Raw genomic sequence first — 27983 nt, 5'->3', positions numbered from 1 at the left:
AAGTATTTCATCTTTTTAAAAAAATAAAACCTCAAAAATAGCTTGTTTCTCAACTCAGTTTGCTTTTATCCACTTTAGCGCTTAGTCCAGTGCCTGGAACAAAGTACACATTTAAATACCATTATTATTATTATTGGATGGATTCATTTGTAATATTAAACTAAACTGCATTCTTTCCAGTCAAATTCAGATACCTAAAGTTACACAATGAAATGATTTAGAAGAACTAGTCTACATACTGTACCTCTTTCCAACTGACATGACTGGTGCTTCTGATTGTTCTCGAAAGTCATCTTCATATTGCTCAGGTGATACTCTCTCACATCTGTTTGATTTCATTCTAAAAAAATACATTGGTTTATAAAATATACTCCAAAAAGTGGAACTTTTTTTTTTTACCTTCCCGGAGAATTTTTGATTTGCAAGATGAAACAATGAAACTTCACTAGACAAACTACAAAAGGACTTCAAATGAGGTCATGCAAACACACTAAAACAAAAATGAGGAAAGTTAATTTTTATATTAAATTTTAACAATTTTCTTAATACCCAGGAGACAAGTTACTAGAAATAACATAATTTCCAAAAAAAAAATCAGATGAAGGGACTGCCTCAATCATGCGCTCCCAAAAGTCTTAATTTTATTCAACGACTAATTTCACCTCAAGTTTAATATTCTCCTACAATTTGGGCTTCAAAATAAGGTCAATGACTTCAAATTTTCAGGGCTTGAAAATATAACACATCTTAACAAGAGCAAATGCTTTCAAAGCTGAAATTTCTTAGAAGTGAATATGATATGTAAGAAATTAAATCAATCATTTCTGGTAACGTGACTTCTTTCACATGGTTGAAAGTTTAGAAGGCTACTGTCTTTCTTGAGGATAAGTAGGGGAAAGAAATTTATCAGGAAAATCTTCAAAATTTTTCAGGCTTCAAAATTTCCCGAAACATAAACACTTTAAATACAAAAGATTAACAAGACCTGGAAAATCAAAGAATCAAAGTCTCGATCTCAAAGAAATATAGGATTACCTGGCCTTCAAATAAAACACAAGAGTCCAAATACTCCCTCAACAGCCAATCAGAATAGGATGACTTTAAAAATTCTAATCTCCCAATTCTTTTTATTTGTTACATGGAGATAACAGTTAAACTGCAGCAAAAATACAGTGGGAGGTGAAGTGAAGATGCTCTAAGGCTATTATATCAACAGAAAAGAGATGCAGCTAACATTTTACACTAATATTACTGTTTCTGTGGAAAGCTGAAAGAAAAACACTAAACAAGTCCTCAAAATTTTTAAAAACCAGATTCACCCATTAATCATTGTGGATGAACCAATAAAACCAGTCCTTTATTCCCTGCTGGGAACTCAACGCATTACCTCAGCCTTTTAAAGTCAATCGTCAGGCCACTGTGGCCTTAGTATCTTAATTCAAACTCAAAAGCCAAGTTGAATAGGTTATTATTATCTGTTGAACCTAAATGGGTATAATTAAGAAGCAGCCACCACCTCAAACTACTGAAAATGAAAAACCATCTCAATTTACTACTATGCTCTTCAAACAGGAAAGTGCTCAATAAGTATCATTGATTTATCTCAACAGCTATTGGAATCTACAAGGACAATCAATCAGGAGGACTATAAAGTCATGCTAAGTAGATACTTTTAATTAGACACATAACACCAATAAGTTAGACTGACATTTATAGCAAGAGAATCTTTAAATCAGTTACAACTTTACTCAAAATAACTACTCAGTTACAACTGAAGGAACAATAAGGTGTGAAAAAAAGAAAATAAAAATTAAATTAGAAATACCTGTCATTCCAATTGTTTACCCTCAAAGGTCGTCTGTCATACTCACTGTCATTACTAAACCCAGTATGCTCCATTGCTTTTCTTGCTTCAGGACCGTAATCTGGTCTAAAATATCTTCTATCACACTTACAATTGTCATTAATCCTACAACAACCCGTAATAGGAGTATGAGATCGAGTGGCAACTCCTTGGTGCCGCTTACTAGAAATATCCACATCATCAGGCTTTCTATGTATTCTTCTATTCCTTAATTCAATGTCATCAACATTGTCCCCTTTTAGACTGTGAGCCCACTGCTGGGTAGGGACTGTCTCTATGTGATGCCAATTTGTACTTCCCAAGCGCTTAGTACAGTGCTCTGCACATAGTAAGCGCTCAATAAATACGATTGATTGATTGATTGATTGATCAACCAGTCTGCAATACCTATCCTCCTCCATTCGCCGCTGATGTGGCCACTCTTTTCGGGGCCCCGAGAAAGGAATGTTGTCGCCTCTTCTAGGAGTCCCCGGATTACTGCATAACATCTGTAATGGGCACACAAATGAGACTGCATTTTACCAATGGGCGTTGCTTTTCTTTCATTTTCATGCTATTTTACATGAGCTAAGATCAGAGAGTAAGTAAAATGTAATAATCAAATAGATTCATCCTTCCTTGTAACGGGATGTTCTGTGAAAGAGTTCTAACACCCAAGAAAATGCTTGTCTCTGAAAAATAAATCTACTCAAAAGCAACTTTTATGCTGAATTACGCTTTATTAAAGACACACATCACCAGATATCAAGAAAGCAATGTTCCAAATGGGAGAAGACAGGGACAAGAAATACACTCCCACAGTATGCTTTAAAAGGTGCATTTGCTGACCTTTCCAAGCTTCTCCAGTGAACACACATGTTCAGTGAATCAGAGTCAGAGCTTTAGGCTGCAACTTGGAGTCCTCTAGCAGCGATCATGGCTTATGATCCTTCTGCTACAGTCAAGAATGAACTTGGGTGAAGCCCAAGGTATAAGAGGGCTGCCCAGAGAAAGGGAAAGATTCTTCTAAACCCAGGGAAAAATCATTTTATATCTTAGAAATTTTTATGTAGTTTCAGGTTTAATCTGACATTATCATATTCAATAAAATACATTCTTGATAAATGATCTTTAAAACTTCTAAACTTTGTGTTGCTTTTAGAAGTTATTTGTGACACTATAATAAAATAAAATTTGCCTTCTGATTAAATTAGGGAGGGTTTAGCAGCTCTTCCCAAACCTACTCTTGCTACTCCAAAAGGACCAACGACCACCAACTGATAAAACCTCCAGCATTCCAGGGTAATTAACTATGATACAGAAAATTCAGCAATGAGTTTCCAACGAAAATTACCTCTGTGCTTTTCTTGTCCAACTGAATGAAGTTTTCACGACAATCTGCTTTACTCCTGAGAAACTGATTGTACTCCTTATTTCTTTCAAGCCTCAATCTCTCCTAAAAATAGAGATTTTGGATATATCATAATCTTGGATAAAGCCTTCATTTTGGAGTATGAGTTAAATCAGTCCTTGTTTCATGTAGATTACAGATAGCACTATGGTCAGATGAAACCACAGCACAAAGTTAAAAGGAAAGAAGTCAGAGGCAGCAAAATCAAAGCAGTATAATCTTACGATTTACAAAAAAAAAATGAAACAGAGGTTTGGGTTCAAGCTAGATCTCTCTCCTTCTCCTAATCCCCGAACCTACTCTTGAGTCTTTTTAGCCCTATTGTACAAAACAGTGGTACTCTGCACTTAACGTGGGACCTTCACCTGTGCCCAATCAGTGTCTGATCAGTTACAGGCCTCACTAGTCAGCTGTAGAGAGTCAAAATTCAACTTGAAAGCCAGGTCCCTTTTAAATCTGGCAAAATCTCAACTAGCTACTGCTGGACTCTGGTTCTCACTGACTCACTTCTATGGATTTGATTTCTTTCCTCTAAGATATATTGCACAGTGAGCTAGACTACTGCATAGGTTCAGGTCTGGTTCTCAAAATGCAATGTCTCAATGGAAAGGAAATACGAGAAAAAATAAGTAACCATAGAGGATACAAAATGGATACATTATCCAAATAATCCAAGCAAAAAATTGAAACCTCAGCCGATCAATAGTATTTACTGAAAGCCTCCGGGGGGTGAGAGTGGGGGACAGAACAATGTTCTAGTCATTTTGTAAAGTACACTGAATGTAAAAGACATGATCCCTGCCCTCTCCAACTCTAAATCCCACAATCAAGCCATTAACTGCTAATCTGCTTTCTAATCCCCAGCCTCCCACAAAATAGTCCTTTGTCCCCAAAGAGACCTCTGATCTCTTGATTGAAAGACCTCCTCCACTTATCCCAGGCCACGGTACTCCATCTGGATTCTCCACCCAATCTCCCCTCTCCCAGATCTGGGCAGCAAAAGCCTAGCGGAAAGACCACGGGACTGGGCAACAAGGAGTCTGGATTGGGGGTCTCAGCTCGGTCACTTCATCATCATCAATCATATTTATTGAGCGCTTACTGTGTGCAAAGCACTGTACTAAGCGCTTGGGAATTACAAGTTGGCAACATATAGAGACAGTCCCTACCCAACAGTGGGCTCACAGTCTAAAAGGTAGGAGTACGAACAATAAAGGCACAATGTGACATCTCTATCTATACCCTATCTTGTGAAGAACTAATTCACTCCCAAAGCTTCTACTACCAACTCTACAGGGATGCTTCCCAATTCTACCTCTCTCTGCAGTCTCACATTCCCTCCTGCCTTCAGAACAGCTCTATCTGGATGTCCCACTGACATCTCACATTTAACATGTCAAAAAAAGATTTCATCTTCCCACTCAAATCTTTTCCCTCCTTAATTGTCACTGCAGACTACACAACCATTCTCCCTGTTGCACAAGCCCATAACTTTAGCATTATACTGCTCGGCATAAACTCCTTGTGGATAGGGATTGTGTCTACTGTATTGCACTTTTCTAAGTGTGCTTACTACAGTGCTCTCCACACATTAAACACTCAATAAATATCAGTGATTGATGGATCCTCAATTCATCTCTCTCAATCAATGCACATATTCAGTCTGTCACCAAAACCTGTCGGTTTTACCTTCACAACATCTCTAGAATCTGCCCCCCTTCTCCATCCAAACTACTACCAGGCTGTTCTGAGCACTTTTATCCTACCTCATCAACAGTCTCCTCTCTGACCTTCCTACCTTCAGTCCCTGTCTATTCCAGTCTTTTCTTCCTTCTGTTTCTTGGATCGTTTTCCTGAAAAAATGATTCTGTGCACACCTCCTCACTCCTCAGAAACCTCCAGTGGTTGCTCATCCATCTTTACATCAAACTGAAACTCCTTGCCATTGGCTTTAAGGTACTCGAACTGCTCTCCCATCCTACATAAACTCAGTCATCTCCCACTATAACCCAGCCCACACACTTTGCTCCTTTAACACCAACCTAGTTACAGGAACTCTGTCTCATCCTTCTCCAGGCCTGGAACTCTCTCCCCTCTTTACACCTGAGACCACTACCTTCCCCAACTTCAAAACCCTAAAATATCTCTTCCACGAAGCCTTCCCTGGCTAACATTTCATTTTCACATTCAATTGGCCCTCTCTTCTGCATCATCCTTACCCCTTCAATACTTGAATACTTGCCCCGGCCACAGCACTTCTGTACATATCCTTATGCTCAGCTGTTTCCCCTACCCACAATTTATTTTCTGTCTCCTCCTCTGGACTATAAGCTCCTTGAACTCTCCTAAGCCCACAGTACAGTGCTCTGCACACAGTAAATGCTTGGTACCAATAACTGATTATTAATTCTATTGTACTGTGCTCTCCCAAGTGCTTACTAAAATGCTCTGCACACTCTAAGCACTCAGTAAATACCACTGATAGTTTAATTATCAATTCTGTGGTACTGTACTCTCCCAAACACTTAGTAGAGTAATCTGCAGCTGCTAAGGACTCAATAAACATCACTGACTGATTGAAGAAAAGGTTGATAAGGGAATAAATATGCAAAGAGGAAAGTACGGACTGCAGATCAGTACATTTTTTAAAAAATTACAAAAATTGCTCTTTATATAAGTACTAAAGTGACTACTGATTGGGGTGATAGGACCCAGGGAGGAGGAATTGGTAAATTCCACCTGGTTATGGGATATCAGGAGAGCGATAAAGCTGGAGAGAATTGCAGTCAGACTATTTTGAAATGAGGGAGAGCTCCAGGCAGGAGGAAAGACCATGTTCAAGGGGAGCAAGATACTAGGAGCTGGAGGAACAAAGCAGATATGAAAGAAATAGAAAACTAGTAGAAAACAACCTGAAGCCAATAATTAGAAGGTTCTCCTTGATACAGAGGAAAATGGCTCCCAAAATATCATCTGGTTTCAATTATTCTGGTAATTAGGTTGGGGTCTGTTTTTAATGAACATAATGGACGTACAAAATGGATGTAGCTATAGGTTACAGTTTTCATCCACAGAATATAATTTCTCTACAATGAGTATTTCAGTTATTCTAAGAGAACAGTTCTCTTATATTACTGTCACAAACATTTTCCTGTGCTTTCTATATTTTTAAGGTTGCCCAAGTACAGCCAGTGCTTTGTAGATTTTTGAAAAAAGATTGTACATTTTGAAGTGACGTTTTAAATTTTGATATTTCCTTGGATTTGGATTTATAATATGTTTTGTCACGATTTTTATTTCAATTTTCCCCCATAGCAAGGACACCTGTATATTTACCTTGGCAGACAACCTCTCACGAATAGGAAGAGATACTCCTAGGGTAGATGGATCTATTTCACCCGTAGATAAGACATTTTTCTGAATTTAAAAAATTGAATATATTTCATCTTAGATTTAAATACCTCATTTCCTTAAAGTCCATCTTTATATACTATAATCTACAACACATCAGAACATGCAAAATATCACCAACAGGGACACACATTGAATGAAAATATATGCTTAACACATACATTTTAACACAAACATAAATGCTAGAAAATATTTAGGGAATTTGGTTCCCTTTGATTTATATTTCAAGAATACATTCAGTTTTGGCCTTAACTTTAGCATGGCTCATGTGTGGCATAGGTCTGACTAGAAAAGAGAAGGAAGCGGACATTTCCTATTTTTATTAGTGGTCTGTCTACTAATATGGACAATAGATTTTCAAGCTCTCAAATCCATTAATTCTTACTGCATTCCTGTGATTCCCTTTTTTATTTACTGAGATGAATGACTACACCTAATATGTGTGCATGTATGGGATATATACACTTCTATTTCAAAAAGTCATAAAAAGAAATGACAATATACGGGATGGAAGAAAATTGTAGGTAACAAGATCCTAATGACTGGGCAACCCAGTAATTTTTGGACCAAATGACTTTTACCCTTGCTGCACAACCCAGTAATTAGGCTTGTGGAATCCGATTTTAGAAATTCTTGGATTAAGCAGGAGTCAGACTCATTGATACAGCGTTCACATTTAGGATTGCTGTATCCTTCCAAGCGATACTGATTAAAAAAAACAAGTCTACAGATAAGCCTCAGTTCTGGGACTTTAGGACCAGGACCCTGCATAAAGCAATTGATGATTGGCTAGAGGTTTGCACAGCACAAATCACACTCGCTCTTCCCTTCCCATTGTGTTTCCATTAAGGCACGGAGTGCGTAGAAAGTCGGAAGGAATGCAGCACATTACAATGGTCGCGGGACACTGTGCAACAACTACAACCTAAAACTAGCACTGATTTCCATACTCATCTTTTAATACCATAGGACAAGGAAAATGAGCTGCCAGAAATCCATTGTAGCAAGTAATAGATGCAAATACAAAAAAAAAACTACTCTATTTTACTGTACTATCCCAAATCCTTAGAAAAGTGCTCAGCACACAATAAGCACTCAAATCCCACTGACTAATTAAAAAATAATAGATTCGTGACTAATAAAAAAGTACTTCAAGAATGACCTTCCATTATTTTGAACACTTTCTAAGTGATGATATTTGAAGGAGCATAGTTCTTTTTCTTCATTACACGAAATAAATTAGACAAGTTGAAACGTTGAGAAATATTGTCAAAAAAATGGGTGAGAAAGCTGTGCTAACTTCAAGGGTCAGTGTTGCTAATGTGAATTAGGGCTTCTTAAATCTAAATGATTTAGGACTACACTATATATAAAATATGCATTTTAATTGAAAGTCATTGCTAGTGTTCGCTGACCAATTCTACCGTTCTCTAAAAGTAAAGTAAAATTGGAAAATTAAATTGATTTGATTAATAAAAATTAAGTTATATTTTAATTTAATTTTAACTGCACACACAACATGCTTAACTGTTCAAAGCTAAAGATTTAAAACGTTAAATATCAAAGGTAAATTTGCACCACTGCTCTATACTGGGATGGCAATGACAGACATTTTAAATCACATACACTTACGTTTCACTGATATGTAAAATTCACCAAAAATATTTCAGCACGTTGAAGTTCAACAAGAAAACTGCATGAAATGCATTAAAAAACTGAAAAGTACCTGTTTTAATAAACTAAAATCAATTAAATAATTAACTGTTTCAAATTTGTAAGGATCAACATGTCTAGCAGCAGTTTTTTCTTCAAAAACACCAAATTTTTACAAATGGCAGGATAAAGCACTGCAAAGCAGAAAATCAGAGACATGCAAATGATTTAATTAATGAAATAATAATTGTAGAATATAATTTTATTACAGGCCAGCATATAAAGGCCAGTAATTATTTCAATCACCACATATACATAGCCAATCTTATTTTTTTCTAATAAGAGCAAAAATTGTACTGGCATCAAAACTCTAAAATGCTAATTTAAAAGTTTACCTAGCATATGTAGGCATCCTACCTTTCTTTTTGCCGTAATGCCCTAAAAATCAGGAAAATAAACTGTTCAAAACTTGTGTTCAATCAAGACAAAGTCCTTAATCTTCATATTTAAAAATTCTCACATTGTACTTTAAGCAAGAGGCAATAGTATATTTCAGAGATGGATATTTATAGATGGCAACACTCTGAAGTTGAACAGCACATTCATTTTCCATGCTTTCATTCAATTATAGCACTTGCTACAGTATGAACTCATATTCAGGAGGCACTGAAATACCATTACTACAATTTGTTTTAATAATATCCCTGTGAAATAGAAGAGCAGGAATTATGCTTCCCAGTTTAGAGATGAGGAATCCAAGGCATGGATCTGCCCGTAACCACCCAGTACGAGAGTGGCAGAACCAGAATTAGAGGGGTAGTGGCGAGAACACGGGCCATCTGGTCATGGGTTCTAATCCTGACTCTGCCACTTGTCTGCTGTGTGGCCTTGGGCAAATCACTTCACTTCTCTGTGCCTCAGTTACCTCATTTGTAAAATGGGGATTAAGGCCGTGAGTCCCATGCAAGACAGGCACTGTGTCCGACCGAATTTGTTTGTACCCACCCCAGTGCATAACTACCACAATAATAATAATAATAATTTCCAGGCCTGGAACCTCGTTTCTGGCATAATTGTACATGCTACCTCAATTATTTCAATTTACAGCATAAGCTGTACATGAATTTCACGAACCAAAATGGAGTGAAACATTTTAAATGAACACTGAAATTTACTATTTCAAACTATCCAGCCATTCCAATGGCACCAACAAAACAAATTTAAGGAAACAACATTTCTATGAAACAAAATTATGTGATGATATACAGCAAAATTCAGAAGAATACTGGGAAAAGAAATATCCCTACTTGAGTGCCCAGCCCAACTAATGATCAACAGAAACTCTGTCATTTGGATATAGTTATCACAGAATAGTGAGAAAGAAAATAGAATCTGCAGGCTTATTGTTTATTTAAATTAATTATGCTGCTACTGCATGCCTGAAAACTGTCCCAGAGACTGAACCAGAGATGAAATTAGAGCAGAGTAAGGCAGGTGCTCTCGACAGAGCAGAAAAGGACCAGGATTAACACTTCTTTCACTCCCACCCATAACCCACCTCCTATCTGTCTCCAGCTGCCCCGGCTCCACACCCAATCATCTTATTTCAGTTTTTACGGCTAGTAATTCGGATTTGGAGAGATTTACAATGGTGGGAGTAGGGGTGGTAGTAGCAGTGCTACTAGTAGATGGTAACTAGTATTTATTTAGCTCCAGTCATTGCAGGGAACCTCACTAAGGTGAGAAGCCGCATGGTGTAGTGGATAGAGCTGGGGTCCGAAGGTCATGGGTTCTAATCCTGGCTCAGGCCACTTGTCTGCAATGTGACCTTGGGCAAGCCACTGAACTTCTCTGGGCCTCAGTTACCTCATCTGTAAAATGGGGACTGAAACTTTCCCCAACTTGATTTGCTTGTATCCACTCCAGCGCTTAGTACAGTGCCTGGCACATAGTAAGCGCTTAATAAATACCAGTATTATTATTATTATTATTATTATTATTATTATTATTCTAGGAGCTGTTTCAGGACCACAGGAGGTAGATGGGGTAAGTTTACAAGCCTACAGCCACGGCCAGAACTCAGGGAAAGTGCCAGAAGCAGAACTCATTGGCCAGTAATCAAATCAATCAGTATTTATTGAGTACTTACTGCATAAAGGGCACTGTACTAAATGCTTAGTAGAAAACATAACAGAGTTGGTAGACACGTTTTCTGCCCCTCCAGTAATATAGCAAGCCTCTGGGCCTTCACCACTCCTTAGGGATTGCAGTGGCAGCCAGAGCAGCAGAAAAACTTGTTTCAGGGTCAGTATCATCATCAATCGTATTTATTGAGCACTTACTATGTGCAGAGCACTGTACTAAGCGCTTGGGAAGTACAAATTGGCAACTTATAGAGACAGTCCCTACCCAACAGTGGGCTCACAGTCTAAAAGGTCAGTAATAAGGTCCATGTTAGCCAGAGTGCCCTGGACCACTTCTCACCTCCCTGTATTTCCTTGAGCGCACCTTCCCACCCGTTTTTACAGCAGCACCGGGAAGGGGTGAGAAGGAGAGTAGGGAGGAGTTTGTGCCACAACAATCTTTGATGGCCCTCATCACCTAACCCCATGCCTTCAGAGAAGCCCTGCCCAGGGCAGTGTGAGGTAGCGGGAAATTGGAGATGTTCAATCTCTGCTCTAAACTTTCCAAAACAGCTTTGGAATCTCACTGGAGGTCAACAACGGCGTTCAGTGTATTTAATAAAGGATTTTTTTTTTACCTGAGAAAGATACTGTCGGTAATCTTGCTTAAGTTCTTCCCGTAATGTACGCATTTTCTCTTCAGAATCTTCTCCAAGTGGCAAAGTCAATCTAAAGTTGGGGTCTGAAAAGTTTAGGAGAGCTTTTATTGACATTCTATTTACCCAAGGCAATATGAGAGGGTTAGTGGAAAAATTTTATTTTAGGCTATTGAAATTAGGTAACCATTGGTCGGAGACGACTCGACAGCATAAAACAAGACCAACTGGTGACACAATTTAGGTCGTAAGAATAAAAAGAAGAACTGGCATAAGAAACTGAACCATAGATCCTAGTGTTGTTTAACTATTGCCCATAAAAAGTTTACACAACAAGATTTTGAATATCTACATATCTATTCTATTTGTTTTATTACATATCTATTCTATTTATTTTATTTTGTTAGTATGTTTGGTTTTGTTCTCTGTCTCCCCCTTTTAGACTGTGAGCCCACTGTTGGGTAGGGACTGTCTCTATATGTTGCCAATTTGTCCTTCCCAAGCGCTTAGTACAGTGCTCTGCACATAGTAAGCGCTCAATAAATACGATTGATGATGATGATGATGATGAATAAGATGGTGTAAATGTTATGAACTGTAAATGAATTACGCCCTTAGATGTTTCCGTTTCTCATTTATATTTCTAAAATTGGTCCCTTACAAATATGCATCTCAAATTTATATGGATAAGATACACACTATAAGGCCACATGTGGCTCCGAGAAGGTTGTGGATGAACGCCACAGTAAGGAAAACTTGCATACAGTATATTCATTCATTCATTCAGTCGTATTTATTGAGCGCTTACTGTGTGCAGAGCACTGTATTAAGCGCTTGGGAAGTACAAGTAGGCAACATATAGAGACGGTCCCTACCCAAGAACGGGCTCACAGTCTAGAAGGGGCAGACAGACAACAAAACAAAACGTGGACAGGTGTCAAGTCATCAGAACAAATAGAATTAAAGCTAAATGCATATCATTAACAAAATAAATAGAATAGTAAATATGTACAAGTAAATTGTGCCTCTACTGATCCTGCACACATCTGTTTCTTCTAATACAGCATGTCTTTCTTTCCAAATTGATATACATCAGAAAAACCTTCCCAAATTCCCTAACAGCACTTTATCAAAAATTTGTAGTGAAAACACACCATGTGGGAGAACTGAATATACTAAAATAATCACCAACAATTCCATTTATTCTATAGCAGTGTTTTGCTTGAAATTCTACACTAATTGCTACACTAATTAGGAAAAATGATATAGTCACACCCCTTATGTAAAAGTATAAGAGAAGACAGCAGTATAGCAAAAGACTGCTTGTTCTTTAACAGGAGACACATTTCATGGAAGAGAAATAAACTGAAATCTTAAAATAGCATCAGCACCAAATGCTAATATGCTAAAAGGAATATAGACTACAGATGCATTCTTGGAAAAATAAACATTCTGTATGCCCTATAGAATTTATATTAAGCAAATTTTGTTACTCATTATTTGACTGGATGTAATGCAAAAAACTAGTAATTACTAGTAACTACTGAGGTTCTTGACCTTGGATTTCCCTATCACTCAACATTTTGTCTTGACTGCTTTAATGTTCAAAAAAAAAACCACACAGAATTTTTTTTTAACAAGTGACACCTGCTGTTTCAAATGATCTTTTAAAAGCAATTTGCTGATTTACTATTACACATGCTTGCACTGTTCATGCTTCCACTCAACGACTTAAAATAGTTTGAAAACAATAGTATACCACCTGCTTTACATTCTCCTTCAGAAAGAGAGAAAAGGCTATCTTCCTGGTCTACAGACGTATATATGTACGCAAAGAGGTCTCCCTTATTACCTTACTTTCAGGTACGTAATCCTTTCAAAATACATTAACTAAACTGCTTTATAGTAGAAAAAAGAAATTGTGCCCATGCCACCTAGAAGTGTCATGGCTAAAAGCCCTGTTCCAGATGCTGCCAACCTCCTCACTGCGACTATGGGCAAACAGCCTAGAGCAACAGAAGGAAAAGAATCAAGTCAAGACCCAGCACTGGCTTCTCTCATGATGTACGGCCACAAATTGGTATTGGGAAGCAGGTCACAATCATAAAAACAGGTCACAGTCCCAATGAGGTCAAGTCTCTTCTCCCACTGCTTGCTCCTTCTTGCATCAGGGTCTGAGTCTATACTGGTGGGTGAAGTTCATGTTATTATCAAAGGTAGAGAAATCCCCTGTCCTGGTTCTGAATTTATGTCATGGCCTGGTACCTATTAAGTCTGTGAGGAGGACTGGTGTATCAAATCTCACCTTACCAGAGAATATTTAGAGCATTCAATTTGGAATTATTTTTCTCTCTCGAAACAGAGAATAAAGCTCTCCATATGAAATAATGGATTCTTCTAACTTTTGTTTGTGTGTGTCTTCTGGGATCATGCCTGTGTTTTGCCCACTCAATGGACACGTAACCAGTTCCCTTACAACGTGTGTATGTTTACTGGGCATTTAAGACCGAACACAACAACAGATTAAGAAATGTCTTCTAACCAGCATGTGTCTATCTAGACACAGGTTGGAAGAAATGGTTGCATGAACAGTAACGCACACATCATCGGGCATGGCATGAGTACGATAACTTGAGTCTTCCACAACATGATGAACAACAGAAAGGCAACCCCTGTGTTCTAGGAGAACTCAATGTACATATCATATTGATAATAACCCTAGTCCTAATCAGCTCCTTGGAAGCCTTTTTCATGAAGTCCGGCAGGTGAAATACTTAGCTTCTAATAGAGAGTTGTTGAAACTGGGAAAAGTTTCCATTTCTGAATGTATTTTATTTCTCTCTTCCACTAGAGTTTTAAGTTCCTTCTGAGCAGGGAACATGTCACTTTGTTAGAACTTCCTAAAGACTCAGTACAATGCATGGCAGCAGTGGGCACGCAATTATTAAAACAACATACTAAATGTTCTTTGTTGGCACTTTGAGTATGTAAATCATCAAGAAATAACTCTGGTATGGATTTTCAGTCACTAATTCACTCATTTTTTTCCACTATATACAACCAGCCACCCCCTCTAGGAGATTTAAAACAAGAATAGTTAGTTCAATATCATTAATTGTCTCATCTATTAATATGCAGTAATTTAGAGAACATAAAAAATGTTTAACTATTAGAAGAAATTCTCACCCCACCCCGGTTCCAGTCCTCCGGCTTTCATTAATTTCACATAGAGAGAGGGATGACAGGAGCTAGAATATGATGTTTAATTGTTTTTTGAGCCAAGAAACTTTCTACTTAGTTCACGATATATTCACAGTAATTAGGAAAGCACACTGAATCATGAAATTCTCTCCCCTGTTAACACAGAAGAGTGCTGAACAAAGAGCAAAACTAAGTTTAAAAGTGTTGGGTGGGAAAAGGTTTTCAGCAGGGTTATGTTAAAAGAACAGATAAGAAAGTACAAGGGAAAATCCAAATGTCAGTTAAGAATACCATTTCCCTTGCTACAGTACATGATAAGAATCATTTAAATCTGAAAAATATATATTAAGGATTTACCAATGGTCTGTTGGCTGCATGGTGGTATATTTTCTTTAGCCATGGAGATTAATGTTTTGCCATGCTCAGTATGCATTTCTGTACCTTTGTTCTGGAAAAAGAAAAGTAAGGATAAGCTATAACAACCTCGGCTATAAACATTCATTTTACATTTAAAATAAAAATGTTCTCATAGCTATAATATAATATCAATATTCTTAAAGTTTAAAATTTAAAATGTTACTGGTCAAATATATACTGATCAAATAAATTGCTGAGTTTAAGGCTATGTTGTCTCCAAACATTAAGTTCTTTTAGGTCACCTTAATCATCTCTACATAATTCATTATGAAAGCAAATAGTACTCAAAGATGAGCATTTCCTAATGGCTTAATTCTCACCAATTCTTTAATTTTTTTAAGATTTTAAAATATTGCATTACAAAAAGCAAAATCTTAATTTCTACCTTCACTGACAGACAATTAGTTTTACCTGGTTCTTTGGTACTTGGAAAACACAGTAAGCCCTGCTTAACGTAATGACAATTATAAAGGAGAGGCAGGAAAACACTGGGACTGAATATTTAATATCAAAGAGCAATGAGATAAAATTATACTTCAGATTTGTAAATTTGATCTTATAACACTGGTCCAGGTTCCTTCCAGGAATTATATCATAAAAGAAGGACTTAAAACTGCTTTCATTTAAATCTTTGGAACAGGATCTAATATTTTTTGGAAAATTTTTGATGATTTTATCCCTTTTCTATTTGGGGTAGAAAAACGATAAACAGTTATTTCCCCTGCCCCAAAGTCATAAATTTTAGCATTATCATAAGTCTCAAAAGCACTTAAGACCCCAAATGCTAATAGAAATCGAGAAGTCTGTGGGAAAATAGTCCAGTTTAGACTTCTTACCTTGCCTTAAATGATAATGCTCTACGTTCTAATGCAATTTTGGCAAACTAAATTGCAAGCTATAATTTAATATTTAACTCTTGACTTAGTAGTCAACTCAAAATCATTTAATTTGTGGAGTATTGTTTCTAACCTTGGCTTGTCAAGAAAGTAAAAATGCATATCTCTATCCAAATATTCGAAATAACTAAGCTTTAATCTAGTCAAAGTAGTTTATAAAAGATCATATGCTGTTTTTGCCAAGACATCAGCTTAGAAATTAGAATCTGAAAAAGTCAATTCAAGAAAGAAATAAAGATTCTTACCTTCATTTCCATATAAGGGGGATCATTCTCCAATTCCATTTTATCTTTGTCCAACTTGGCCCTGTGATCTTTAATAAACTGGTCTAAATTATCAGTCATTCTTCAGATCCTAAAAAAAATACATTCATATTATGCTGGATCTCTTTGGTGGCAGTGAGTGTCCACCTTTTTTGACATTTAACCAAATGGAAAGGAAACGGGATTGGGAGTCAGAAGACGCAGGTTCTAGTCTCAGCCTTGACATTCCCTTATCTGTAAAATGGGTATAAAATTCCTGTTCTCCTTACATCTTACACTGTGAGGCCCGTATGCGTCAGGGACTGTTTCTGATCTATCTTGTATCTAACCCAGAGCTTAGCAAAGTGCTTAGCCCAAAGTAAGCACTTAAGTACAATCATTATATGAACTACCAATTTATATCTTTACCCAAATTTAGTTGAGTTAATTTATGAATCAACCTGCTAACTTCAAATTTGAACAAGTTAGGTATCAAAATGTAACAAAAGGCTACTACAGCATGTTTTCAAAATAGCTCCCTAGAAATAAAAATATTAAAAAAATTAAACTTTGACAAAACATTTACTAAGATTATAATGGTAGAGAGTGAAGAAAAATGCTTTGACATAAGTACTCAACTGCTAAAAAAGGTCCCTCCTCGCTTTGTAAGGCAGACACCTCCTGGCTCTGTGGGCCACTCCAATTATTTAAGAGTAGCTACATGACTGTATATATTTTAAAAATGTACCTTCAACGTCACAAAAATATGGTAGAGATAAATTATTTGCTTCAAATGATTCTTAGCACTTTCTAAATTTCCTAAACCAAAAAATGAAGAGGGGGTGGAAGGAGAAGGGCATCTTTTCACCTCTCTGCCTTGAAGGCTAACAATTTGAAACTTATTTTCATCTGTCTTTCCATTACCACTTTATTAGGCTATGTGAATCTGCAACTATTTAGTAAATACATACACTTATCCCTAGGTAGATTTTTGAGAGAGACAAAGCTTATAAAAATATTTGTATACTGGCAGAAACTTCTGAATTTTTCAACTGCAAGCCAGGAATAGGGGACAAAAAGCAAACGATAAACAAAATACAACCTTTTAGAGGGTTTTGTGGGGAGATAGGGAAGAGGAATGCTATAAATGCACTTAAGGAAATTACAGCATTGCCTCAAATGCTGCTTGTCCTTAACATTAGTTGCTAAAAAACTAAGACCCATATTCGCAAGGCTGTTGGCTCTCAGACTATTCCATGCCTTCTGAAATACTACCCCAGCTCAGTATTCATCCATCCAAAATGTTTTAGCACCCCCAACCCTGAGTGCATAGAGCAGAAAATTGATTTTTAAAGGAAAACGAAACCTAAAAATGAAGGATTTGATTGGGGGTGCGGGGAGAGTAACTTGTGATCCCCATAAATGCAGTGTTTCATTACACAGTACAAACATTCTTGCCCGAATGCTACACTTTAGAGCACAATTTGGTAACAGAATCTCCCATCATAAGTACCAGATAAGCATCAGTCTTGTCATTAACACTCAGGTACTGAGAACCTGAGTGGAAAAACTGATTACAGTGATAGTTTGCACAGCACCACTAGCTATCTCATCACTGCCAGTCATGTTTCCCACTGAGTCAGTAAGAAGACGGCAGGTACAGCAATTTGTAAAGTACGATAAAAACTTTTACATACAAAACACACATTTAGAACTACGGTGACCAGAGCACAGTGCCAATGCTGTGCCATAATGCCACAGACCAGCAGATGATTGCTTTGGTAGCTGCTGCAGTCTTCACCCATAGCCTGTGAGCCCACTGTTGGGTAGGGACTGTTTCTATATGTTGCCAATTTGTACCTCCCAAGCTCTTAGTACAGTGCTCTGCACATAGTAAGCGCTCAATAAATATGATTGATGATGATGATCAGTCTCACTAGCCAGTTATTTTTCAGGACTCCTGCGTAGCCTGACCATCACTCCAGATGCCCCAGCTGGTTCTTTGGTTAGAAACCTTCACTACTGATGACACAGCCCCAGGAGACACTACCCTACTTGTGGCCGTTTCTCTTCACGCCCACCCCGGGTGAGTTGTGGGTCTCACACTGGGACTAGAGTACACCCAGAGAGTTTTTTTGTTTTTTTTAGAAAATTAGGGAAAATCTAATGAGGTACAATTCAATGAGAGCCAAAGGTTAAGGAGACTATACAGAAAAGAATACCAGTGAAGTAGCCGATAATGGGAAATGACAAGGCCAGAACGTGAGAATCCAAAAGGAAGTTAAGACTCTTGAAAGTAGAAGATTCCCTGGCTGTACTGAAGCAAAATCTGAACAAATGTTAAGTGATATTCTTTAACCAGTAAATGATGTGGATTTCCTAAAGGAGCTTCATCACCATCATCTTTGGTAGACACTGAGTGCTGATTGTGTGCAGAGCACTGTACTGAGAGCTTGGGAGAGTACAGTATAGCAGAGTTGGTAGACACGTTCCCCACCCACCATAAGCTTACTTCCCATCCAAAAATTGGGAGGGAGGGGAGTCCTGAACTTCTCTGTGGTCAAGACTAAGAAAATAATGTAAAATAATGGGCCACTAAACTACGTGCATATACGCTAATGATAATGGTATATGTTAAGCCCTATGTGCCAGGCACTGTACTAAGCGCTGGGGTGGATACAAGCAAATCGGGTTGGACACAGTCCCTTGTCCCACCTGGGGCTCACAGTCTCAATCCCCATTTTACAGACGAGTTAACTGCGGCCCGGAGAAGTGAAGTGACTTGCCCAAGGTCACAGCAGACAAGTGGTGAAGTCAGGATTAGAACCTATGACTTCTGACTCCCAAACCCATGCTCCATCTACTACATCATTCTGCTTAGATAGGGGGAGGGGTCTAAAGAGAAGAGCTACTTGCCAATTCAGTAGTTCTTTCCTTAAATTACTCCCTTGGCCCCTTCTCACTGGATCCAACCCCTGGAGGTAGTGGCTCCGGGGGATTAACCTGATCCCATCTGGAGTGAGGAGGAAAGGGCTGCTAGTTAGTGTTTGGCTGACTTGATGAAATCGGGAATCAGATCGTAATTGGCCTACATCCCTGATGTAGAGCAAATTAACAGCAAAATACATTTACTTCACAGAATCATGACCTTAATACCATAACTGTCACAAATTCTTAATGTTCTGATAGAATTAAAGAATAACTGTACTTTCACTATATAGAGCTCAAACTAGCTGGCATGCAGAAATTACCAAAATAGTTTAAAAGGAAAAACTTTTTTCGCAGTGAATTATCATAGCTACTACTTACACCATCCCCACCTGTAAGTAAGTGAACTGGGCTCACCTGAATATTCTTCTAATCGTGAAAGAGGAGTGTTTTTCCATCGGGTTAGCAACCGCAAAACTTGAACTTTTGTCCTTCACGTTCCCTAGTAAAAGCCCAAGGATTCATCCTAAACAGCAGCAGGCCCATTAAAAATCCTGTGAACATATTTGTGAAAGCTTTCAATTGCATATATCAAATACAGAACATGTATCCAAGGATTTAAAGTTGAAAAGTAAAACGTGCCTAAAAAGTTGTGACAAACTCAAGGTTTTTAATCATCATCATCATCATCATCATCATCAATCGTATTTCTTGAGCGCTTACTATGTGCACAGCACTGTACTAAGCGCTTGGGAAGTACAAATTGGCAACATATAGAGACAGTCCCTACCCAACAGTGGGCTCACAGTCTAAAAGGGGGATCATACATGCGCTTTAATTGTGGAGTCTATTTTGATCTAGTTTTCTAAGTTATCTTTTTCAATCATTCAGGGCAATGGCAGACATCCGTTGCCCACATCCAGATAATCATCTAGAAATCCCCCGTTTGCCACATTTTCACTTGGCTTCCCCTCCCATCCATCTGGCCCAGGGTTCAATCCTTTCCCTGGGCACATCATTCGACCTGGAGTTTCAACCCACCCGGCCAGATGGTCATCCAGCAGTGTAAGCGCTTAGTACAGTGCTCTGCACACAGTAAGTGCTCAATAAATACGTTTGATTGATTCCTCTCCCCCTCTCCATCCCCCATCTTACCTCCTTCCCTTCCCCACAGCACCTGTATATATGTATATATGCTTGTACATATTTATTACTCTATTTTACTTGTACATGTCTATTCTATTTTATTTTGTTAGTATGTTTGGTTTTGTTCTCTGTCTCCCCCTTTTAGACTGTGAGCCCACTGCTGGGTAGGGACTGTCTCTAGATGTTGCCAACTTGTACTTCCCAAGCGCTTAGTACAGTGCTCTGCAAACAGTAAGCGCTCAATAAATACGACTGATTGATTGATTGATTGATTGACATAAGGAGTGGGGAAGGGGGGAACGACACCAGATCCAGCTAGGCATCAGATCCCAGATCCGCCACCTGTCTGCTGCGTGACCTTGGGCAAGTCACTTCACTGGGCCTCAGTTACCTCATCTGTAAAATCGGAATTGAGAGTGTGAGCCCTATGTGGGACAGGGACTGCGTCCAACCCGGTTTGCTTGTATCCACCCCAGAACTTGGTGACAGGCACTGTACTAAGCGCTGGGGTGGATACAAGCAAACCGGGTTGTTGTTATTATTATCCCGGGCTGCAGAGTACATCTAGGCGTTTATTCAGAAATTTCTGACTCTATTTCTTCAGCGCTCTGGGAACAAGCCCCATTAAATACCCAAAACTAAAGTTTAAGTGGGATCTTTTGTGCAAGTATGTAGTTCCACCCAGAATAGGCAACCAAAGGAGTATACGGATGCACTCTCCCACTGTCTGTATCATGTAGGGCAGGACTTAAGCATCTGGGTGTTAAGGGACAAGGAGTTTGACGGTAGTTTTGATTTAAGAAAAGAGTCGCAATTTAAGAGGAAAAAATAAGATACAGAGGCCAAATTTCTGCCTAGCATTTTCAAGACTTGCAAGCAAGTTCCAGGACACTGTGATAGTATATTTGGTATGTTTTTAACAGCACTGTGGGTTCTTAAACTATTAAATAACCATAAGTCAAATAAGTAACAAGGAAGCGTATTTCCTACGTTCAATTAACTTGAAACAGAGAACAGTTGATCAGCAGCACCCTTATGTTAATTTTTCACAGGCTTGAAACGAACTTTTTTCGATCAATCATGTTTGAGTGCTTATGTAAACAGCACTGTACTAAGTGCTGGGGAGAGTACCATACAAGAGAATTAGCACATTCATTCCCTGTCCATGGTAAATTTACAGTCAAGAAGATCCAAACTCCTAATATCTTTTCTCTTCAATGCTTTAATCCAGTCACGTAACATGAGCACCTAAATACAGGTTCAGGTATAGGACAAGAGGCTGGGGGAGAAATCTGGATAGACCCCTGGGTAGAGAAGCAGCAAGGCCTACTGGCAAGAGCCCGGGCTTAGGGGTCTGAGGTCACGGGCTCAAATCCCGCCTCCGCCAATTGTTAGCTGTGTGACTCTGGGCAAGTCACTTAACTTCTCTGTGCCTCAGTTACCTCATCCGTAAAATAGGGATTAAGACCGTGAGCCCCCCGTGGGACAACCTGATCACCTTGTAACCTCCCCAGCGCTTAGAACGGTGCTTTGCACATAGTAAGCGCTTAATAAATGCCATTATTATTATAATCAATCAATCAATCATATTTATTGAGTGCTTACTGTGTGCACAGCACTGTACTAAGAGCTTGGGAAGTCCAAGTTGGCAACATACAGAGACAGTCCCTACCCAACAGTGGGCTCACAGTCTAGAAGGGGGAGACAGAGAACAAAACCAAACATATTAACAAAATAAAATAAAAACAATAGATAAGTACAAGTAAAATAAACAGAGTGATGAATACGTACAAACATATATACATACATACAGGTGCTGTGGGGAAGTGAAGGAGGTAAGACGGGGGGGCGGTTGGAGAGGGGGACGAGGGGGAAAGGAAGGAGCCCAACGTTGGGTAGGGACTGTCTCTATATGTTGCCAACTTGTACTTCAATCAATCAATCATATTTATTGAGCGCTTACTGTGTGCAGAGCACTGTACTAAGCGCTTGGGAAGTACAAGCTGGCAACATATAGAGACAGTCCCTACCCAAAAGTGGGCTCAAGCGCTTTTAGACTGTGAGCCCACTGTTGGGTAGGGACTGTCTCTATGTTGCCAACTGGGACTTCCCAAGCGCTTAGTACAGTGCTCTGCACACAGTAAGCGCTCAATAATGACGATTGATTGATTAGTACAGTGCTCTGCACACAGTAAGCGCTCAATAAATACGATTGATTGATTGACATATCTATTCTATTTTATTTACATATCTATTCTATTTTATTTTGTAGTACGTTTGGTTTTGTCTCCCCCTTTTAGACTGTGAGCCCACTGTTGGGTAGGAACTGTCTCTCTATGTTGCCAACTTGGACTTCCCAAGCGCTTAGTACAGTGCTCTGCACACAGTAAGCACTCAATAATGATGATTGATTAGTACAGTGCTCTGCATACAGTAAGCGCTCAATAAATACGATTGATTGATTGACATATCTATTCTATTTTATTTACATATCTATTCTATTTTATTTTGTAGTATGTTCGGTTTTGTCTCCCCCTTTCAGACTGTGAGCCCACTGTTGGGTAGGGACTGTCTCTATGTTGCCAAGTGGGACTTCCCAAGCGCTTAGTCCAGTGCTCTGAACACAGTAAGCGCTCAATAATGACGATTGATTGATTAGTACAGTGCTCTGCACACAGTAAGCACTCAATAAATACGATTGATTGATTGACATACCTATTCTATTTTATTTACATATCTATTCTACTTTATTTACATATCTATTCTATTTTATTTTGTAGCATGTTTGGTTTTGTCTCCCCCTTTTAGACTGTGAGCCCACTGTTGGGTAGGGACTGTCTATGTTGCCAACTGGGACTTCCCAAGCGCTTAGTCCAGTGCTCTGCACACAGTAAGTGCTCAATAAATACGATTGATTGATTGACATATCTATTCTATTTTATTTACATATCTATTCTATTTTATTTACATATCTATTCAATTTTATTTTGTAGTATGTTTGGTTTTGTCTCCCCCTTTTAGACTGTGAGCCCACTGTTGGGTAGGGACTGTCTCTCTATGTTGCCAACTTGGACTTCCCAAGCGCTTAGTACAGTGCTCTGCACACAGTAAGCACTCAATAAATACGACTGATGATGATGATAGTACAGTGCTCTGCACACAGTAAGCGCTCAATAAATACGATTGATTGACTGATTAATACAGTGCTCTGCACACAGTAAGCGCTCAATAAATACGATTGATTAGTCCAGTGCTCTGCACACAGTATGCGCTCAATACAACTGACTGATTAGTCCAGTGCTCTGCACACAGTAAGTGCTCAATAAATACGATTGATTGATTGATTAGTCCAGTGCTCTGCACACAGTAAGCGCTCAATAAATACGACTGATTGATTAGTACAGTGAACTGCACACAGTAAGCGCTCAATAAATACGATTGATTGATTGATTAGCACAGTGCTCTGCACACAGTAAGCGCTCAATAAATACGATTGATTGATTAGTACAGTGCTCTGCACATAGTAAGCGCTCAATAAATAGGATTGATTGATTGATTAGTACAGTGCTCTGCACAGTAAGCGCTCAATACAATTGATTGATTGATTAGTACAGTGCTCTGCACACAGTAAGCGCTCAATACGATTGACTGATTGATTAGTACAGTGCTCTGCACACAGTAAGCGCTCAATACGATTGATTGATTAGCACAGTGCTCTGCACACAGTAAGCGCTCAATAAATACGACTGATTGATTGATTGAGGGGGCTCAGTCTGGGCAGGCCTCCTGGAATATTTATTTATTTACTTTATTTATTTATTTATCTTACTTGTACATATCTATTCTATTTATTTTAATTAGTTAGTATGTTTGGTTTTGTTCTCCGTCTCCCCCTTTTAGACTGTGAGCCCACCGTTGGGTAGGGACTGTCTCTCTATGTTGCCAACTTGTACTTCCCAAGCGCTTAGTCCAGTGCTCTGCACACAGTAAGCGCTCAGTAAATACGACTGATGATGATGAAAGTACAGTGGTCTGCACACAGTTAGCGCTCAATAAATATGATTGATTGATTGATTAGTCCAGTGCTCTGCACACAGTAAGCGCTCAATAAATACAATTGATTGATTAGCACAGTGCTCTGCACACAGTAAGCGCTCAATACGATTGATTGATTGATTAGTACAGTGCTCTGCCCAAGTAAGCGCTCAATAAATACGATTGATTGATTAGTCCAGTGCTCTGCACACAGTACGCGCTCAATAAATACGATTGATTAGTACAGTGCTCTGCACACAGTAAGCGCTCAATAAATACGATTGGTTGATTGATTAGTACAGTGCTCTGCACACAGTAAGTGCTCAATAAATACGATTGATTAGTACAGTGCTCTGCACACAGTAAGCGCTCAATAAATATGACTGGTTGATTGATTAGTACAGTGCTCTGCACACAGTACGCGCTCAATACGATTGATTGACTGATTAGTACAGTGCTCTGCACACAGTAAGCACTCAATACGATTGATTGATTAGCACAGTGCTCTGCACACAGTAAGCGCTCAATAAATACGACTGATTGATTGATTGAGGGGGCTCAGTCTGGGCAGGCCTCCTGGAATATTTATTTATTTACTTTATTTATTTATTTATCTTACTTGTACATATCTATTCTATTTATTTTAATTAGTTAGTATGTTTGGTTTTGTTCTCCGTCTCCCCCTTTTAGACTGTGAGCCCACCGTTGGGTAGGGACCGTCTCTCTATGTTGCCAACTTGTACTTCCCAAGCGCTTAGTCCAGTGCTCTGCACACAGTAAGCGCTCAGTAAATACGACTGATGATGATGAAAGTACAGTGCTCTGCACACAGTTAGCGCTCAATAAATACGATTGATTAATACAGTGCTCTGCACACAGTAAGCGCTCAAATACAATTGATTGATTAGTACAGGGCTCTGCACACAGTAAGCGCTCAATAAATACATTTGATTGATTGATTAGTACAGTGCTCTGCACACAGTAAGCGCTCAATAAACACGATTGATTGATTGATTAGTCCAGTGCTCTGCACACAGTAAGCGCTCAATAAATAAGATTGATTGATTGATTGAGGGGGCTCAGTCTGGGCAGGCCTCCTGGAATATTTATTTGTTTATTTACTTATTTATCTTACTTGTACATATCTTGTCTGTTTTCTTTTGTTAGTATGTTTGGTTTTGTTCTCCGTCTCCCCCTTTTAGACTGCGAGCCCGCTGTTGGGTAGGGACCGTCTCTCTATGTTGCCAACTTGGACTTCCCAAGCACTTAGTCCAGTGCTCTGCACACAGTAAGCGCTCAATAAATACGATTGATTGATTAGTCCAGTGCTCTGCCCAAGTAAGCGCTCAATAACTACGATTGATTGATTAGTCCAGTGCTCTGCCCAAGTAAGCGCTCAATAACTACGATTGATTGATTAGTCCAGTGCTCTGCACACAGTAAGCGCTCAATAAATACGATTGATTGATTAGTCCAGTGCTCTGCCCAAGTAAGCGCTCAATAACTACGATTGATTGATTAGTCCAGTGCTCTGCACACAGTAAGCGCTCAATAAATACAAGTGATTGATTAGCACAGTGCTCTGCACACAGTAAGCGCTCAATAAATACGATTGATTGATTGATTAGCACAGTGCTCTGCACACAGTAAGCGCTCAATAAATACGATTGATTGATTAGCACAGTGCTCTGCACACAGTAAGCGCTCAATAAATACGATTGACTGATTAGTACAGTGCTCTGCACACAGTAAGAGCTCAATAAATACGATTGATTGATTAGTACAGTGCTCTGCACACAGTAAGCGCTCAATACGATTGATTGATTGTTTAGCACAGTGTTCTGCACAGTAAGCGCTCAATAAATACAATTGATTGATTGATTAGCACAGTGCTCTGCACACAGTAAGCGCTCAATAAATACGATTGATTGATTAGCACAGTGCTCCGCACACAGTAAGCGCTCAATAAATACGATTGATTGATTAGCACAGTGCTCTGCACACAGTAAGCGCTCAATAAATACGATTGACTGATTAGTACAGTGCTCTGCACACAGTAAGCGCTCAATAAATAGGATTGATTGATTGATTAGTACAGTGCTCTGCACACAGTAAGCGCTCAATAAATACGATTGATTGATTGTTTAGCACAGTGTTCTGCACAGTAAGCGCTCAATAAATACAATTGATTGATTGATTAGTACAGTGCTCTGCACACAGTAAGCGCTCAATACGATTGACTGATTGATTAGTACAGTGCTCTGCACACAGTAAGCGCTCAATAAATACGATTGATTGATTGATTAGTCCAGTGCTCTGCACACAGTAAGCGCTCAATAAATACGATTGATTGATTAATACAGTGCTCTGCACACAGTAAGCGCTCAATAAATACGATTGATTGACTGATTAGTCCAGTGCTCTGCACACAGTAAGCGCTCAATAAATACGATTGATTGACTGATTAGTCCAGTACTCTGCACACAGTAAGCGCTCAGTAAATACGACCGATTGATTGATTGAGGGGGCTCAGTCTGGGCAGGCCTCCTGGACTATTTATTTGCTTATTTACTTATTTATTTATCTTACTTGTACCTCTCTATTCAATTTATTTTATTTTGTTAGTATGTTTGGTTTTGTTGTCCGTCTCCCCCTTTTAGACGGGGAGCCCGCTGTTGGGTAGGGACCGTCTCTCTATGTTGCCAATTTGTCCTTCCCAAGCGCTTAGTACAGTGCTCTGCACACAGTAAGCACTCAATACGACTGATGATGATGAAAGTACAGTGGTCTGCACACAGTTAGCGCTCAATAAATACGATTGATTGATTGATTAGTCCAGTGCTCTGCACACAGTAATTGCTCAATAAATACGATTGATTAGTACAGTGCTCTGCACACAGTAAGAGCTCAATAAATACGATCGATTGATTAGTACAGTGCTCTGCACACAGTAAGCGCTCAATAAATACGATTGATTGATTGATTAGTCCAGTGCTCTGCACACAGTAAGCGCTCACTAAATACGATTGATTGATTAGTACAGTGCTCTGCACACAGTAAGAGCTCAATAAATACGATTGATTGATTAGTACAGTGCTCTGCACACAGTAAGCGCTCAATAAATACGACTGATTGATTGATTGATTAGTCCAGTGCTCTGCACACAGTAAGCGCTCAATAAATACGACTGATTGATTAGCACAGTGCTCTGCACAGTAAGCGCTCAATAAATACGATTGATTGATTGATTAGCCCAGTGCTCTGCACACAGTAAGCGCTCAATAAATACGATTGATTGATTAGTCCAGTGCTCTGCACACAGTAAGCGCTCAATAAATACGATTGACTGATTAGTCCAGTGCTCTGCACACAGTAAGCGCTCAATAAATACGATTGATTGATTAGCACAGTGCTCTGCACACAGTAATCGCTCAATAAATACGATTGATTGATTGATCGATTAGTCCAGTGCTCTGCACACAGTAAGCGCTCAATAAATACGACTGATTGATCGATTAGTCCAGTGCTCTGCACACAGTAAGCGCTCAATACGATTGATTAATACAGTGCTCTGCACACAGTAAGCGCTCAATAAATACGATTGATTGACTGATTAGTCCAGTGCTCTGCACACAGTAAGCGCTCAATAAATACGATTGATTGATTAGCACAGTGCTCCGCACACAGTAAGCGCTCAATAAATAAGATTGATTGATTGATTGAGGGGGCTGAGCCTGGGCAGGCCTCCTGGAAGCCGGCGTGGGCGGTTTTCCCGGTACCTTGCCAACGCATCGAGGGGAAGCGCGGATCCTGAATCCTCCCGGGGGCCGCAACCGGTGTCGGCCCGTCCCTCATCGCCAGGCTCGTCCTTTCCCCACTGGGGGACTGCCGGCTGCCACGTTGGATGGAGGCGCCAAGGCGGGAAAGGGGGAAGGGAGAGGGGAAAAGGAGGAAAACTGGGAAAAGGCGGCGGCGGCGGCGGCAGGGCCTAACTCCGCGTCTCCACGGTTACCGGGCGTTG

At 39.2% G+C, this 27983-nt stretch overlaps 1 protein-coding gene across 1 annotated transcript; it reads right to left on the bottom strand.

Moving 5' to 3' along the window:
• Positions 1–160: 160 nt before the first annotated feature.
• Positions 161–27983, bottom strand: LOC119945438 (centrosome and spindle pole-associated protein 1-like). Its single transcript, XM_038766529.1, has 12 exons — positions 27742–27983; positions 19199–19335; positions 15857–15965; positions 14656–14746; positions 11080–11183; positions 8736–8756; positions 6591–6671; positions 3198–3299; positions 2252–2352; positions 1826–1969; positions 245–340; positions 161–194 (listed from the first exon to the last, which is right to left on the bottom strand). Exons 3-12 carry the CDS (start codon positions 15953–15955, stop codon positions 161–163), a joined length of 873 nt encoding a protein of 290 aa, XP_038622457.1. The 5' UTR covers positions 15956–15965; positions 19199–19335; positions 27742–27983.

The sequence above is a fragment of the Tachyglossus aculeatus genome, chromosome 25, assembly GCF_015852505.1.
Source record: "Tachyglossus aculeatus isolate mTacAcu1 chromosome 25, mTacAcu1.pri, whole genome shotgun sequence".
In the NCBI taxonomy this organism is placed as follows: domain Eukaryota; kingdom Metazoa; phylum Chordata; class Mammalia; order Monotremata; family Tachyglossidae; genus Tachyglossus; species Tachyglossus aculeatus.
This window is presented reverse-complemented; position numbering and strand designations above follow the sequence as displayed.